The following is an 18128-nucleotide window of genomic DNA, read 5'->3' on the forward strand; positions in this document are numbered from 1 at the left end:
TCTTCATTGAACTTCTTACTGTGCAGCACGAGGAGCTTACTAAGGAAGACCTGATGGAATGGAGGCCCAAAGAAAGAACAAAGGGAGACAAGAGGAAGAACAAGTAACTAAAGAAATTTATGACACAAGAAATAGGAAGGGGATTTTCTCTATTTGAGGAGGCACTGATAATTTTATTTTTTTACTATTTTATTGGCTGTGCCGGGTCTTATTTGCAGCAAGCAGAGTCCTCCATGTTTGTGTGTATCTGTAGTTGTAGCATGTGAAATCTTAGTTGCAGCATGCAGGATGTAGTTCTTGGACACAGGGCCAAACCCGGGCCCCTTGCATCAGGTGCAAAGTCTCAGCCATTGGACACCAGGGAGGTCCCAGAGGAGACACTGTTAGCTTTTGAGGCACGGGACCCAAACGTGGAATGGTACACAAAGATTGCAGAATGCAATCCAATGTCATCTATGTTGAGAAAAAAGATCTACTACCCAGACGTCATTGGATCATTTTTTCTAAAGGATGGGCAGAACTGAACCCAGTAAGGAACCAGAACCTGTACCATCAATGTCAGGGGGGAGTGAAACTGCAGCTTTCCCTCTGTCTCCCATCGCTGACGATCCTTCAGCTCTGCCATCTCCCACCCCGTCTCCCTCCTCCAGTCAGCGACTCTTCTTGCCTGTTCACTTGATGCCAGCCCCTGTGTGCATCTGGCATACTACTCTACTTTTAAGGTACTGTACTGTAAGATTAAAAATGTTTTCTTTATTTTTGTGTTTGTTTTTTATGTATTATTTGTGAAAAGTATTATAAACCTATTATGGTACAGTACTATATAGCCACATGTGTTACTTAACTAGTTAGTTAACCGAGGCTAACTTGGACTTTGATACAAATTGCACTTACGAATGCACTCTCGAAACAGGCCTCGTTTGTATGTAGGGGACTTACTGTATTGATTAATTTTTCATCAGGAATATAATCTGATTTCTTGTATTTATTGCAACAGAACTTGATCCAAACTGTTTTTAAAGTTAATCTTTTTCTGCTTTTTATGTAGGGTATTTACTAAACTTTCAGATAGGCATTTAAGAAAATCCTTTTGTTCTCACACTGAGATTGTCTAATTAGCCTGAGGTCATTGACTGTGATAAAGATTTTGCAAATCCATGAATAACCGAAAACAGTAGTCAGAAAGACAAGTCAAACAAGATACTTTAATGGTTAATTTCATTAGAGGAAAGATAATGACACCAAAATTCCTAGTAGGAGGTCTAAGAACTTTGTTTGGGGAAGGAAATAAGGTTCCATTTCTCATAGTTCTACATCGTTTCTCGGCCTTTTAGCTAAGATCAAGTGTAGTCTCATAATTCTACACACTCCTTAAATGAAAGAATACAATTCTAATGAAACCTCAGGCTCCATAACTTCCACCGTGTGGCTTGCTTAGTTACTCAGTCGTGTCTGACTCTTTGTGACCCCATTAACTACATAGCCTGCCAGGCTCCTCTATTCATCGGGTTTTCCAGCAAGAATACTGGACTGGGTTGCCATTCCCTTCTCCAGGGGATCCTCCCAAGGGAGGGATTGAACCCAAGTCTCCTGCACTGAAGGCAGAGTCTTTACCATCTGAGCCACCAGGGGATCTTCCCTCCATTGTGTAGAACCTTGTCAGTTACTTCCCATGGTATGTATTTTTCCATCAATTATCAATTATGGGTGCCATTAGTTATAGATAAGGTCTTCCTTTCAAATGCAACATTACAGTTTCTTGTTTGACAGCCAACTGACATATGTGTAACAGTGAAATTATTTTTTCAAAGGGGAAGGGCTATGAAGGAAAGAGATTTTACTTACTCCGTGAGAATCATTCAAGAGATGCAGGAAAGTAGAATCTTAAAAATATTAATCTCTTACAAATCACATGTTGGACTGTTTTTAGACTTGAACTTACTTTGTGCCATTACTCCAAATACTAAGTTGTTGGAAGTTTGGAGGGAATGGGTATTGCAGGCATTTCATCTTTCTTTGTTTGTTTGTTTTTTTTTTTGAAACACTTGGGCCACTACTATCTATTAAGTTACTCATTTTTTAAAATGATTTTTATTTACTTATTTATATGTGGCTGTGCTGCATGGCTTTTTATCTCATTGTAGTGAGTAGGGGCTGCTCTCCAGTTTCAGTGTGCAGGCTTCTCATTGCAGTGGCTTCTCTTGTCGCAGAGCGTGGGCTCTTGGGCAGCGGGCTTCAGAAGTTGCGGCCCATGGGCTCACATGGTTGTGGCTCCCGGGCTCCAGAGCACAGGCTCAACAATTGTGGTGCACAGGCTTCATTGCTCTGCGGCATGTGGGATCTTCCCGGTTCAGAACCCATGACTCCTGCATTGCCAGGTGGATTCTTTACCTCTGAGCCACCAGGGAAGCCCCATTTATTTCTTTAAAGTAACTTTAACGTATACTTGAAGGATGACTTTCATAAGATGAACTTAAAAGTGAAAGTCAATTTTTACTGAGCCTGATTAGTTCCATTTTAGTAACTGGAACTGAATATTCAAGACAACAAACATCAAGCCCTCCCGGGATTTCTCGCTGACAAGCACACTGTAAGGAACAAGGTTTGGCACACTGTTCCACCACATCATTTTTTTTGTCACCAAATCTCCTGGGAGGAAAAATCTGCACTCACTGTCTTCAACACCCAGATACTCAGTGACCCAGTGCTCCCAGAATTCAGACCTCTCCTCCACTGAAACTGCCTTGCTAGCTAATTCCTACTCAAACTTCAAGATTCAGGACAGTGGCCTGTTCAAGTCTTTGTCCCCTCAGACTGAGCTAGGAATTGTTCTCTGAGCATGTGGTAATATATACATATCTCTATACTTGCACTTACCATAGTAGCAAAAAGTATCTTTCTATACCTGTCTTTCCTACTAGGTATAAGCTTCTCAAGGTCAGAGATGTTTTTGTTAATTACTATATCTCCAATATCTGTCAAGGGAACTGGGACATAAAAGGAACTCAATAAACTTGTTGAATTAACTTGATCTACTTTGAATGAACTCACATTTGCGTGAGAAAGACAATTTACCAACAAACAATTGAAAAATAATGAGGTCAGTGGCATATAAAATTGTGTTCAGGGTCTTATAGGGGGTCTGAGGAGGTACCACACCTTATCCTCTTTATGATGTCAAAAACTAAACTGTGAGGAAATGGATCCTAAGATCTGAGTGATATTGTGGTTCTCCACCCAGGAGAGAGGGCTTCCCTCTCTCAGTTGGTAAAGAATCCACCTGCAATGCAGGAGACCCCAGTTCGATTCCTGGGTCGGGAAGATCCGCTGGAGAAGCGATAGGCTACCCAGTCCAGTATTCTTGGGTTTCCCTTGTGGCTCAGCTGGTGACGAATCTGCCTGCAATTTGGGAGACCTGGATTCAATCCCTGGGTTGGGAAGATCCCCTGGAGAAGGGAAAGGGTACCCATTCCAGTATTCTGGCCTAGAGAATTCCATGGATTGTATACTCCATGGGGTCATAAAGAGTTGGACATGACTGAGTGACTTTCACTTCACCCAGGAGAGAATAGAACAAAAGATAAAGGGACATAGAGAAAGTTAAACCTTATACTGCACTTGTTATTAATGTTTTGCAAAACTGTATATATACCCTCGGTGACCATGCTCCTTTTCTTAAGCAAGATCTTAGCAGGTCACAATTTCCCTATGAACAGAGTTGTCTGGTACCCTCCTCTTCTGGGAGATGCTTGGTTTGTTAGCTTAGAGAGTCCCCTTGTCCCACTGACTACTTGCACTAATGCTCTATGTGGGAACCAATGCTTGCTTCCTTTGTGTCTCAAAAATGGCTGAATACATCTCCCTTGTTTTGGTAGCCTAGACCATCTGGTGATCTGATAAAATGAGGGCCTTTTGTCCCTGCAGAGTGAGTCAATGAGTGTTGAGACTTTTGTTTCATCCAGATATTCTGCCTCTGAAAACTTCAGTGGGTACAGAGGCTTCTGCAAGGGAAGAATCACCAGGCAAGTCAATTTGGTGAGGACGATCTAGCCCAGAACACACTGCTAAAGGAGCAGCTCTTTGGGATTAGGAGTCAATTACCAAGTGCCTACAAAGCACGCTGCCGTTTTGACTATGCACGTGCCTCACTCTCAAGGAGGAGAGACAAACGGGAGTGAGAGTCAGTCAGAAAAACCCCAACTGACTATGTGCTTATGGTCATGGAAAACCATGAGGCAAGGCAGCTGGGAGAAGGAATTATATTGCCCTTTGCAAACATTTATTCAGTATCTTGTATTCACTCTGAGAATATGCAAGTCCTGCCCTTGAGAAACTTATAGTCAAACTAGAGATACAGCATTTTGTCCTAGTGCTAGTCAACATAAGGCAGAAAGAGAAAAAAGGACTCCTGAAGAGAAAGAAAAAGAAAGACTTTATTCTTAGAGGTGCTTATCTCTGAAAGAGATGCTAGAAATAATGCCAGGCAAAACTAAAGAACTGATTATCTTTTTAAAAAAATTGGGCACTGCAGAGAACTGGGTTCCTACTGTTTTCTGTGGATCAGGTTGTGATCTGGCTGTGCCAGGAAAGTTGCAGTCACTAGGGTTGCTCCAGCTGATTGACATCTTTCAAGGGTCAGGAAGATCCCCTGGAGAAGGAAAAGGCAATCCACTCCAGTCTTCTTGCCTGGAGAATCCCATGGACAGAGGAACCTGACAGGCTACAGTCCAGGGTCACTCGGACATGACTTAGTGACTAAGCAGCAACAATAGGTTCCTTGGGATTCACTGAATACAAATTATAAATGTGGAGTTTAATGACATTCAAGAAAAAATAAAACAGTTTTGTGCAGTGTGCCCTATTGCCAACAAACATAAAGCCCAGATAAGTTGCTCTGGTTTCTCTATACCTAGGGGAAGCACCTGTTCTCATTAAAAGTGACTCTAGCTCAGGGCTCAGAGACGATAATCTATTTGAGCATATATGATGGAAAGCCTGGACCTCTTCTCTTGGGAAGTCATGAAATAAACAGTCTTTTGGCAAGTGCTCTTAAACCATGTACCCCAAAGGGCTCCACACCTCCAAGAAGAGAAGCCAAAGAGCTGTTCTTGTGGTCAAGACTCCTAACATCTGCAGCTTTCCTGTGGAAGGCATCTTTGTGTAGACAGCAGCCTTGCCTGGTTTTTGGATATGTGTATCTTTAAATAATAAATAAGAGAAACCCATTCCTTTGTCTCAAATAAGGCAAAGATAAGTTTCAGATTGGCTATGGCAAGGGATCACCATTTCTGGCACAAGGCTGGCAAATAAAGAGATCAGAGCACAACCCCACCATTATCCCCATCCCACTTTTCTGAAACCATTATCCAGCTGCCTATGTGGGGGCCAGGCTGACAGTTGCTGGCAAAACCTCAGGAGCATTTGCTCTGCTGAGCAATCTACCTTTAGACAGACAGTGGAAAGCAGTGGGAAGTATCTGAATGTTGATCGACAAAGCATTTGGGGGAGACTAATGGATAAGGGAAACCCTGTAACCAGTTCCATCTCTTGGTGTCTTGTAGGGACTCAAACCATGATGTAACACAGAGAAAAAGCCTCTCTCATTTTGGGAGATCTGCTATTTGACTTATGTTTATTCACACTGAAACACACCATATTTTAAAGAAAATACGAAATGCAGAGGGGAAATCTATTTTAAAGCAAATAATTTTAAGTAAAAAGAAGGTCAAATATTCATTTTAAATTATTTTAATTTGATAACTATTATGTTCCAATTCAAAAAAGAATATTGCACAAATGCTTTTGTATCACAATCGTTATTTTTTCTCACCCTGGTGAGATTTTGACAAACATAGTTGGCTTTGGGAAATAACATAGAGAATGTCTTAATTGGTTTAGTAATTTCAATAGCCTGTGAAAAAAATGAAAGTAGGATATTACATTCATAGAAAAGACAAGTATATATCCACAAATTCACCTGGCTGTAGTGAAAAATAATAAGCTTTTCGTGGATTTAATAAAACTTAAAGAAGACAAAATTGAGAATGCTGTGAAAATAGAATGCAGCTCACAAACTTTTCAATGCAATCCTTTGCTTTCGAAAATCCATTAGACCTGCAAGACTTCTAAGAATATTTGATCACATTATAAATCTCTCATATTGGAAAAGTTAACATCTGATATTTTTAAAGCAAAAATCTAAATAAATACAGACCTGAATTGTTCAAATAACAAAATCTGTGAATGGTGAGGTAAAATTACCAAAATAACATGAACAAACAAAAAGAAAACAACACCAGAAAAAAAAATGAATCTTGTTACGGCACCGATAAACATTTCTGTCTAAATTTATGGATATATGACATTTTCTCTAGGTAACAAATACAGTTTTCATCAGTTATGTAGTAAATACTGAAAATTTAAGAAAATAAAAATTTTAGTGGTCAGCAAGCAAAAATAATTCCACGAAACTCTCCCCATTTTTATGAATTCATTACAGCAATTTTTATTGTTCTTCTTTTTTGCCTTCTAATTAATATTTTTAGCAGAGGCATAGCACTGGAGTCCAGAGGCACATATATGCCTCAGGTGCCAGATGTTTTTTTAAAAAACTTCCATCTTGCATTTTTGGTGTTTTTAGAATTGTTGCTCATCACATTCATGAACACACCCTACTCTAGCTATACTTTTAATTTATTTCCAGGGAAATTCAACCACAGTATATAGAAAAAAGGCACAACCATATTAATTACATTGTTTAACACACCATTTTATACTTCCTTTGTCACTGGTTTTTAGAAGCTGTGAGTTACTTCAATAGCGTTGGTGTTTCTGTTAATGTTTAAGCTATATATTCCACATCATGATTTTTTTTCAAATGGTCGTCCTAAGATACAATTAATTCTTCACATTTTGTGACCATTCCAGGCACCTGATATCTGGAATATTGACAACTAACTTCATCAAACCTTAATGTTTATGAAATACTTGTAAAAAAATCTTTGTAATCAATACTGTCAGAACACATTCTCCTATCAAAAAGAAAAGGGCAACATAATGAATTAGTTCAACTATGCACCTTAATCTGGAAACACTGATTATGACTCTGCTTCAGAAAACATAATTATTCCATTCAAAATGGATTGTCATTCATACTGATGATTGGAGATTTACTTAAAATAAAACATATAGAAATTATGTGAGCCTGGGATGGTGCCAGGATTGAACACGGGGCTTTTTCAGTTGGATATTGATAAGGGAATGGCAACCCACGCCAGTGTTCTTGCCTGGAGAACCCCATGGACATGGGAGCCAGGTGGGCTCCAGCCCATGGGGTCACAAAGGGTCAGACTCGACTGAGCAAGTAACATTTTCACACTTTCGTTGGAGTATGACTATTTATGATCTTGTTTGTTTATTCACTAAAGACTTCTGTGTTTATTTTCTATTCATTTTTTAATACTTTATTATTTTTGTCAAGACAATTTTTTATTAATTTAGATTAATTTTACTCATCTGTCACTCACATTCCATTAGAGTTTAAAGAAAGGACTTAATCATAGCAGGGGCAGAAAAGAGCAACCATCTGAGTTGCCCTGATCACACCATCATCCTCTACAAATTTCATTATAAATGCAGGAGAAACAAAATCTTTAGACCCAAATATACATAAGTTACTCGTAATATTTTAAATTAACATCAAGTAATATTTAAAGTTTTATCATCTAGCCTTTTCACTCTTTGTGTAATAAAATTCTCACAAGTTAAGAAAGTTATCTGCTTCAAAATAAATTCTGTGGTATATCAGAATATTTTTGCCATCAGAAGTATAAGCATTGGCAAATAGGGAATTTAACTGTGAGTCGAAAAATATAGCAATACTAAATAAAACCCCCTTCTCACTGAAATGGCCAGTTCAGAAACATTTTCAGAAATCAAAACCCATAACAATTTTTAAAATCTTCACACATACACACTCTAGTTTCATTAATCAGTCATGAAAGCCCTGCATGTCTGTGATTCGTTCGCAATTATTCATGCTAAGACAAACCCACTGTAGCATTTCTCTTACTTACAAAACTCATAACTGATTTTACGTAAAATACAGTTATTTAATTTTTAATACCTACTGAATGTGACTTGCTAATTCCACAAGGTATACCTTAAAACCTAATGTTTCTGTTCCATAGATTCAGTGTGTATTCCCCTCATGGCCTCAGGAACCTGGGTAATGTGGACCAGAGAAATGGGCCAATAGTATTGCCTGTGTGCTTTCTAGTTATCCTTGTGATGCTAACAAGCATTCTTTCTTTAATCTCGATAAAGTGACATGATACATGATTTATGCTCCTAGAACCTGATGTGTCAACTCCTCATTCGTCTTCAAAATGATCTTTTTAAAGACCTTATTGAAAACATATCCATATTAACAAAATCTTTTCTAAAAAAAGCTACACCATTAGAGTTTCAAGTAGTTTTCTGATGCATATTTTCACATAAACCTAAATTCAACAGCAGGTCTGACACTGAGATTTGATTAATGCATATTGTGCTTTGAATCTTTAAAGAATATATTATCTAACCTATAGGGGATTATGAAAACATGTCCAAATCCTAGCTATCAAGAAAAAAGTTTATGTATCTTGGGATTTCTTTTACCACTTTTAAAAAAATGCTGATAGTATCTAGGTCAGTTTTTATTTTCACGTTTTCCTTTGGATAGATTGTGAGGAATAATCTAATATCACAGTCTTTATTATACATCCTGTACATGTAAGTACATAATGCAAACAGACATACAATAGAACTGTCAGCAAAAGCTGTTCCTTTAAGGCTTACTGGTAAAACTCACACAGCTCCTTCTATTAATTTGTTCCATATGAAAACAAATTCATCCAGGGTTTTGGGCACAGAACACCAGAAAGAGCAACTTTAAAAAAAACTGGCTTAAGTATTTAAAATTGAACTCTTAAATCACAGTTGTTTGTTAGTGGTGAACCATGATCAGAACCAGAGAATTGTACAACAATAATAACAGATCTTCCAGGACCTCCTGCTTTGGTTTTACCTCTTGAATTTACCCTATAGAATGTTGTACTTTATTTTTCTTTTTTTTTTCAGGAATAGCAAATTGATAGAAGAAAATAAGCAGAGCTTACGATTTTGAATGCACCAATACCAATACTTTGGTGAACTGACAGTGTAGTCTACAAATACATGTGCCATAGACTATGAAGAAGGAAACACTTTAGGAAAAAATAATCACATTACAAAGTGTATTATAAAAATAAATTACACAGCATGTGCCCGTGGACCTGAAAGCTTTGCCAAAGGAAGAGAAATTTGACACAAAGATTGAATTGCTCTTGCTACCTATTTTTATATTATCAGCAAAACCATTTTCAGCTTTTATGTTTATATCCTCAAAAAAAAAAAAATTCACTGGAAGAAGGAAATTATTTCCAGTAGTGATCAGTAGCATGGAGGACCTTAGTGATGGTGGAGGGCTGGAGATATATTATCCATTCAACAGGGATTCAGAGGAAATACGCACACCCAGTATGTGCTTGGTTTACCATTTCATCTTGAGTTCATACGCAACTGGTGGATGATGATGCTTTCTATAAAGAGAAGAAAGATACAGCATTTTCAATTAGACTGAAACTCACATCAGTAGTTTACATGAGGGTCAACACCATACCATTTCATTGACAGACCATAGGCATTAAACAAAACAAAAACAGGTGCATGCACCCAGTAGCTTCTCTGGAAGTTCTGTCCTATTCTTGGGTAACTTCTTTATATTGACATAGGAGATTTACCTCTAAAATTCTTAAAGCCTTTTAGAAACCATGTCTAATATTCTAACAATATTCGAACAGTTTTACCCAAGGAAAGCCCCGGACACAAAGACAATAATTACTATAGATGAGTCACATAATGGAAACCAGACTATTTCCTAGAATTTTTGTTCTGAATGATATTCACATACTTTTATTTTTTTTTATATCTGTGGTCTTGAATTTTAATAAGGAAATATTTATTTTATTCCCAGGAAGTCACTAGATAATATTTATGTTTATTCTCAGGAATAATAATATTTATATTATTATAAATAATATTTATTCCCAAGAAATCGCTAAATACAGATGACTCATTCTTGTCTCTGCTTCTTTTTGTATAATCCACCTGGGAAGATGCTTTATAATTCTTCATATATTTTTCAATTGAAATTCATTTTATAAAAGTAAATAAAAATAGATTGAGATAGTAATTAGAACAGAACCAGCAAAAACAAGTGTGTAATATTTATATTTATTTGATTTATTTCACTTTTATCTTAACCTTTATGCCTTTATGAACATGTATCTTTTTTTTTTTTTTTCTTTTCATTGTGTCATTGAGGTACTATATGCCCATCACTGCTGGGCATGGGTTTCCCAGGTAGCCCTAGAGGTAAAGAACCTACCTGCCAATGTAGAAGAGCTAAGAGATGCAGTTTGACCACTGGGTGGGGAAGATATCCTGGAGGAAGGCATGGCAACCCACTCCAGTATTCTGGCCTGGAGCAACCCCTGGACAAAGGACCCTGGCAGGCTCCAATCCATAGGATCGCAGAGTCGGACATGACTGAAGCCACTTAGCACTCATGCACTGCTGGGCATGGAACTACATTGGTGAGCAAAATGAAGCATGATATAAACAGCAGAGGAAATAAATAACTAAGCCTCAAATGGTTTCTCTGCCTGAAAAATGTATTGCCTCCTTGGAAGGCAATGGCACCCCACTCTAGTTCTCTTGCCTGGAAAATCCCATGGATGGCGAAGCCTGGTAGGCTGCAGTCCATGGGGTCGCTAAGAGTCGGACGCGACTGAGAGACTTCACTTTCACTTTTCACTTTCATGCATTGGAGAAGGAAATGGCAACCCACTCCAGTGTTCTTGCCTGGAGAATCCCAGGGACGGGGGAGCCTGGTGGGCTGCCGTTTATGGGGTCGCACAGAGTCGGACACGACTGAAGCGACTTAGCAGCAGCAGCAGCAACTAATGTCGGGCTTCCCAGGTGGCTCAGTGGTAAAGAATCTGCCTGCCAGTGAAGGAGATGCAGGAGACATAGGTTCAATCCCTGGGTTGGGAAGATCCCCTAGAGAAGGAAATGACCCGCTCCAGTATTCTGGCCTGGGAAATCCCATGGACAGAGGAGCCTGGTGGCCTACAGTCCTTGGGGTTGCAAAGAGTCCACACGATTTAGCGACTGAGCATGCGGTATGCTCACAAACATTAATTGAAGCACACTAGTTCACTTTCACTTTTCTGCATTGGAGAAGGAAATGGCAACCCACTCCAGTGTTCTTGCCTGGAGAATCCCAGGGACGGGGGAGGCTGGTGGGCTGCCGTCTACGGGGTCGCACAGAGTCGGACACGACTGAAGCGACTTAGCAGCAGCAGCAGCAGCATGTTGTAGACCTAGAGGTTTACTTCACACTGACCACTAGGTGGAGATATTTCCACTCCGTCTCTTGACCTTTCTGAATTGAATTTGGGATAAACAAATAAGCAAAGTAAAATGAAATACTTAAATCTTTTATATACTTAATAGTAACTAGTTATGAATGTTTTGCAAAACTTTTAAGACATATATGTGATTTTTCACTGTACCAGAAACTCGGAAAAATCATTAGCTCATTTTGTCTTTTGAAAGTTGTTCTAGCCTCAATTTTTTTCAATATTTAAAAATGAATTAAAATCTTCAGATAAAGACTGAAAACACTAAATAAAATATTATGTAGTTAAAAATCAGATCTCTTTTTTAATTTAAAAATTAAAATGCTATTTCCTACTCAACACTGTTTTTGTTTTTTTTTTTAATTTTTTAGAGTCGTTTTCAAAGAGTAAAAACACATAGGTCTCAGACCTCCCTAACAGAATTCAAGTATCTTCCCCATTTTCCTCCCCTAAAAGACTACAGGAAACATATGTTTAAAAGAGTGAAATCTAGAATTGTTCTTATTGCAGATATAATTCAGAATGTGTTTGCCTTGTTTCTTCACTAAATTCTCTCTCAAGTCCCTGGCAGGACTAATATTTTGTTTTACTGTGATACCTTCTTCTCTCCCCTTAAGTGTGCAAACCTCTAAATTCCTAGATTTGTCTTCTCCTAATCCTAGAGTTTTGTAGTCTCAGTAATAATAATAGCTTTTCAAGATACATGCACCCCAGTATTCATTGCAGCACTATTTACAATGGCTGGGACATGGAAGCAACCTAAGTGTTCACTGACAGAGGAGTGGATAAAGAAAAAGTGGTACATATATACAAGGGAATCCTACTCAGCCGTTAAAAGCACAAACTAATGCCATATGCAGCAACATGGATAGAGGTAGAGATTGTCATACTGAATGAAGTAAGTCAGACAGAAAGATAAATAACAAATTATATCACTTATATGTGGAATCTTTAAAAAAATGATACAAATGAGCTTGTTTACAAAACAAAAATAGTCACAGATATAGAAAACAATTTTATGGTTACCAATGGGCAAATGGTGAGGGGGGATAAATTGGGAGATTGGGATTAACATATGCCCACTACTATATTTACAATCAATAATAAGGGCCTACTGTATAGCAGAGGGAACTCTACTCAAAACTCTTTAATGGCCTATATGGGAAAAGAATCAAAGAATCTAAAGAAGAGTGGAAACATATCTATATCTATATATAAAGCAGATTCACTTTGCTGTACACCTGAAACTAACAAAATATTTTAAATCAACTGTACTCCAATAAAATAATAATAATAGATCTTCAGATTAGTATTTGGTAAAAATACATATGGCAAAAGAGTCCATATATAGAAACAATATCTTCATTGGACCATTATATTTTATTATTATTTTTAAGGTAACAAACTGGTAATCCATGCATGGTATTATATATTAATGCTATTAATCAGATTGTGTTACTAAAAAAGACTATCTCAAAAATACTTGATAATGCCAAATAAGAGAGCTTATTTTATTTAATTCAACTTAATAATAAAAGATGGCATTTAATATTTATGTACATACAATTTACTTAAAAGAATACAATTAAACCCGTTATTTTATTTTATATAGTGACATATTTTACTTTGCTTCTAAATATAGTGAGACAAGATCTATATGACAGTGACTTTATCATTTGAAACTTATTAAGGATATTTACTAAATCTATGTTTGCTTGTTATCTACATTTTCTCCAAATCTATAAACTGACTCAGAAAGAATCTCCCAGCCAATGCACAAACTTGTGAGAAAATTTTTAAAAAAGTTGTTTTAATGCATTAAATTTTGAGGTGACTCATTACACAGCAAAGCTGTCTGATTCAGAGGGAATCATGGTTGCCAGCAAAAAAAAATAATAATAATAAAATAAAAGTGCTTTGGAGAAGGAAATGGCACCCCACTCCCGTACTCTTGCCTGGAAAATCCCATGGATGGAGGAGCCTGGTAGGCTGCAGTCCATGGGGTCGCTAGGAGTTGGAAAAGACTGAGTGACTTCACTTTCACTTTTCACTTTCATGCATTGGAGAAGGAAATGGCAACCCACTCCAGTGTTCTTGCCTGGAGAATCCCAGGGACGGGGGAGCCTGGTGGGCTGCTGTCTATGGGGTCGCACAGAGTCGGACACGACTGAAGTGACTTAGCAGCAGCAGCAGCAAAAGTGCTTTAGGGATTAGTACCGTTATTTGTCTGTTTTTTTAAGGTGGGATTTCCAAGTTCCTTCCTGTTTCTTTATGATTTAGTACGATAAGATAATATTACAAACTTTACTGAAGTTATAAATTCTGTCAGCAAATCTTAATTTATCTTCGATTCTGTCCTCAACTCAGAATAAGATCCAAATAGAGGACCAAAGCCTCTATCAGCAAACTCAAAAGAGCAAAGCACTTAAATCTGGGGCCCTCTGATGTGTAGGTATTTAATAACAATTTCTGTTTTTCTAATTGAAAGAAGAACTGCTGCTGCTACTAAGTCGCTTCAGTCGTGTCTGACTCTGTGCGACCCCATAGACGGCAGTCCACCAGGCTCCCCTGTCCCTGGGATTCTCCAGGCAAGAACACTGGAGTGGGTTGCCATTTCCTTCTCCAATGCATGAAAGCGAAAAGTGAAAGTGAAGTCATTCAGTCGTGTCCGACCCTCAGCGACCCCATGGACTGCAGCCCACCAGGCTCCTCTGTCCATGGGATTTTCCAGGCAAGAGTACTGGAGTGGGGTGCCATTGCCTTCTCCGAAAGAAGAACAAGACTTCTAAATCTTAATCAGCATATACATATGGGTTCATTGCATTCTTACATATAATTTTATATTAACAGTTGATCAAAGAACTTACAGACGTTTTCCATTATATATTTCTCTTGTGTTACCTTGAGGTTTTTTTTTCTTAAGAAATTTCAGGTAACACATTAAATACATTGTTTGCTCTCATGATATTATTGTGAAATGATGTGGCTTATGAATTCATTCTTTTATTACACTAGCTGTTAAATGACTTCCATGGAAAGGATGCATTGTTGTTGTCGTTGTTCAGATGCTAAGTTGTGTCCGACTCTTCGGGACCCCATGAACTGCAGCCCGCCAGGCTTCCCTGTCCTTCACCACCTCCCTGAGCTTGCTCAAAGTCATGTCCATGGAGTGAGTGATGCCAGCCCACCATCTCATCCTCTGTTGTCCCCTTCTCCTCCTTCCCTCAATCTTTCCCAGCATCAGGGTCTTTTCCAATGAGTTGGCTCTTTGCATCAGGTGGCCAAAGTATTGGAGCTTCAGCTTCAGCATCAGTCCTTCCAATGAATATTCAGGGTTGATTTTCTTTAGGATTGACCAGTTTGATCTTGCAGTCCAAGGGACTCTCAAGAGTCTTCTCTAGCACACAGTTTGAAAGCATCAATTTTTTGGCACTCAGCCTTCTTTATGATCCAACTCTCACATCCATACATGACTACTGGAAAAACCATAGCTTTGACTATGTGGACCTTTGTCAATTCCTAATTACACTTGAGTTCTGTCCTTACAAGCATGACTTATTTATCCTCCATGGGTGGTATCCCCAAAAGTCCTGGCCAGTCAGATATCTTGAGATCCAAAGCCGTATACACAAGACATGATTGGGGGGAAATTTGGGGGAGAATGTCTCTTGAGTGCTAGCGTGGGGCAACCTGGCAACAAATTAAATTCTAATTCCTCCCAGGAGAGCCCCTTCAGCTAAGGAGTAAGACAGATGTATTCCCTGCAAAGTCAGTGCCTTCCTCCTGACCAATGCCTATGTTCATGCTCTGCCAAACTCAAGAGAACCCTTGCGCTCTAAATTTTAAAAATCGGCTCTAGTAAATGAGACCACATCACTTAGAAAGCCTCCAAACTCACCCACCAGAGCAAAAGTTTGACTTGTAGCAGGACTTTGCATTAGTAAAGAAGGGCTGCTTCATTCACAGGAAACCACACACTAAGTTACAGGAAACGGTTTCTGTTGGTTTCTGCATCAACTTGGCTGGTGGATGATGGCCTGTTCCCCTGTTCCATGGCCCCTGCTCCCAGGGGATCTGCCTAGAGAGCCAGACACTGGCTTAGGGCTCTACTGTTCTTCCTACTTTCTTCCTTCTTCCTGGGGTTTCCTTCTACCAAACCCCAGCTTTGAACTTGCTGCCTGCCCTCCTGCAAAAATATCCTAGTTCTCTATACCTTTTAGAAGTAGGAGTGCCCAGATATTGTTTACTTTTAAGGTTTGATGAACTGCTTTTGTATTCAGTCTTGTTATTATCACATTCAGACATTAATCAGAGTTCTGATAAAACATCTGTTTTAAATAGGAAGTCCAATAAACTTCCTCTGTGGGCTTGGACTTGTAGTCCTTCTTTTGGATTCAGCTCAACTAATTAAAAACACTTCCGCTAATCAGTTCTGTCGTTTGTTTCAGGAAACTTTTGAAGCAGATGACACAACGTCTCTGGAGGTTTCTCAACCATGTAAGAGTTTATTTGTTTCCTTCCAGAACATTTCCCACTCCATCATCAGACCAAGTCCTCGCCTCCCCAATCCCTCCCTGCTCCTAGGTGGCAGGAGTTACTAATCATCACAGTTACGACTGATAGCTTCTTTTTCAGGCAAGCTAGTTGTTCTCTCTCACACAGATTACTGTTCCCCAGATACAAATAAATTGGAACTAGTTATCCCATGCGTGCATGCCTGATAAGTCACTTCAGTCATGACCAACTCTTTACAACCCTATGAACTGTAGCCTGCCAGGCTCCTCTGTCCATGGGATTTCCCAGGCAAGAATACTGGAGGGGTTTGCCATGCCCTCCTCCAGGGGATCTGTCTAATCCAGGGATTGAAACTGCATCTCGTATGACTCCTGCATTGGCAGGTGTGTTCTTTACCACTAGCGCCATCTGGGAAGCCCAGCCACCTGGGAAGCCCTGTTATCTCATAGGCAACATTAATCATAAATAAAAGTAAATGGTTAGAAAATAATTAAGTCCTTGAGCTAAGTGTGCTCAGTTTCTACCTTTTGGACACAGGTGCTAGATGCTGGATGCTGAGATCAACTTAGGTTGACATAAGTCTACAACTGATCACAGGACGGCATGGAATACAACATTACGTATGAAAATTGAGTGGCAGCTGTGATTTTTAGGTAAGGCCAATATTTATCAAAGTGCTGTTCTGAGAACTTTAACACAGAGTTACCATGTGCTATGCTGTGCTACTCTGCTAAGTCACTTCAGTTGTGTCTGACTGTGCAACTCCATGGACTGCAGCCCACCAGCCTCCTCTGTCCATGGAATTCGCCAGGCAAGAATACAGGGGTGGGTTGCCATGCACACCTCCAGCGGATCTTCCCAACCCAGGAATTGAACCTGCATTTGCTGCACTGCAGGCAGGTTCTTTACCTCTAGCGCCACCTGGCAAGTCCCAAGAGTTTCCGTGTAGATAGCTCAATATCTCAAAACCTTTGGCAATATTATTTTGGCCCATTGAGTGGGTATTTTTATCTATAGATAAATATACACTTTGCTCATTTGAAGTAGTTTCATCATATGAAATCATGAATAAGGTACTAGAAGAAACTGAAACCCTGGTTTCATCATTGAGAAGATAGACACTCTAAGCCTTGGGGTTTTTTTGTTTTGATTTTGTTTCCATCTTTAATAATAGGGATAGTTATCTTGTTGACTTCTAAAGTCTGGTTCATTTCTAAATAGTCCTTGACTTTGCAATTCTATCCGTTACACATACATAGTATTAACACAAGTAAAGAGGTCAAAACTATTTTTACTGGGTAAGCAATTAACTATTAGTTTTTAGGAAAAGCATTATGACAGAATCTTTTAAACTGCTTACTGAACAAGAGTGAAGCATATCATATTATCACTATAAGCAGGAATGTCAGAATTATAACAGATAATAGCTAAATGTAGGTCATAAGCCAAGGTGAAGTGGTTTGCCAAAGGTTACACTTCTTTCCTCTGATCTCTGGTCAGTCCTATGTCCGTTCAGCAATCCACCTTCTCTCCCTGTTCACCTTAATAACTATCTGCAATCTAAATCCTGCATATGGTGGTGGTGTTCAGTCCTTTAAAAGGACAGCCTCTGTGATCTCTTTTGGAAGGTCCAGCATGAAACTAAAGAGCATGACGAATGACCTGGAACCTTTTCTTTCCTGAACCCCTCTAGGGGACTCAGAAAGGATGAGCCATTTGTAATTCATTCAAGTATGTTTATAATTCACAAGAAGCTCTCAGGTCCCCTTAGTTCTTTACACACATGATGGCTTCAGAGGTGAGAACTTCCCAATCTGGGACTCCTGTTTGTTTAGAATCCATTATCTGCGATGGTAATGCTGCTTTTGAACAGTGGTGTTGGAGAAGACTCTTGAGAGTCCCTTGGACAGCAAGGAGATCCAACCAGTCCATCCCAAAGGAGACCAGTCTTGAATATTCATCGAAAGGACTAATGCTGAAGCTGAAGCTCCAATACTCTGGCCACCTTATGAAAAAAGCCGACTCTTTGGAAAAGATCCTGATGCTGGGAAAGATTGAAGGCAGGAGGAGAAGGGGACGACAGAGGATGAGACGGTTGGATGGCATCAC

The 18128-nt window shown here is 39.1% G+C and overlaps 1 protein-coding gene across 4 annotated transcripts in view; it reads right to left on the reverse strand.

Moving 5' to 3' along the window:
* Window positions 1-5732: 5732 nt before the first annotated feature.
* FILIP1 (filamin A interacting protein 1) overlaps window positions 5733-18128 on the reverse strand; it is a 221638-nt gene continuing 209242 nt past the window's right edge. For all 4 annotated transcript variants that reach the window (XM_086316832.1, XM_086316829.1, XM_086316833.1 and 1 more), the window contains one exon: window positions 5733-9620. In XM_086316832.1, the coding sequence (XP_086172958.1) occupies window positions 9580-9620 (41 nt within the window). In that variant the 3' untranslated portion in view covers window positions 5733-9579. The remainder of the gene's footprint in view (window positions 9621-18128) is intronic.

Source organism: Bos grunniens, chromosome 9, assembly GCF_055505025.1.
Source record: "Bos grunniens cultivar Pamir isolate PY7600 chromosome 9, Bosgru_T2T1.0, whole genome shotgun sequence".
NCBI classification, from domain to species: domain Eukaryota; kingdom Metazoa; phylum Chordata; class Mammalia; order Artiodactyla; family Bovidae; genus Bos; species Bos grunniens.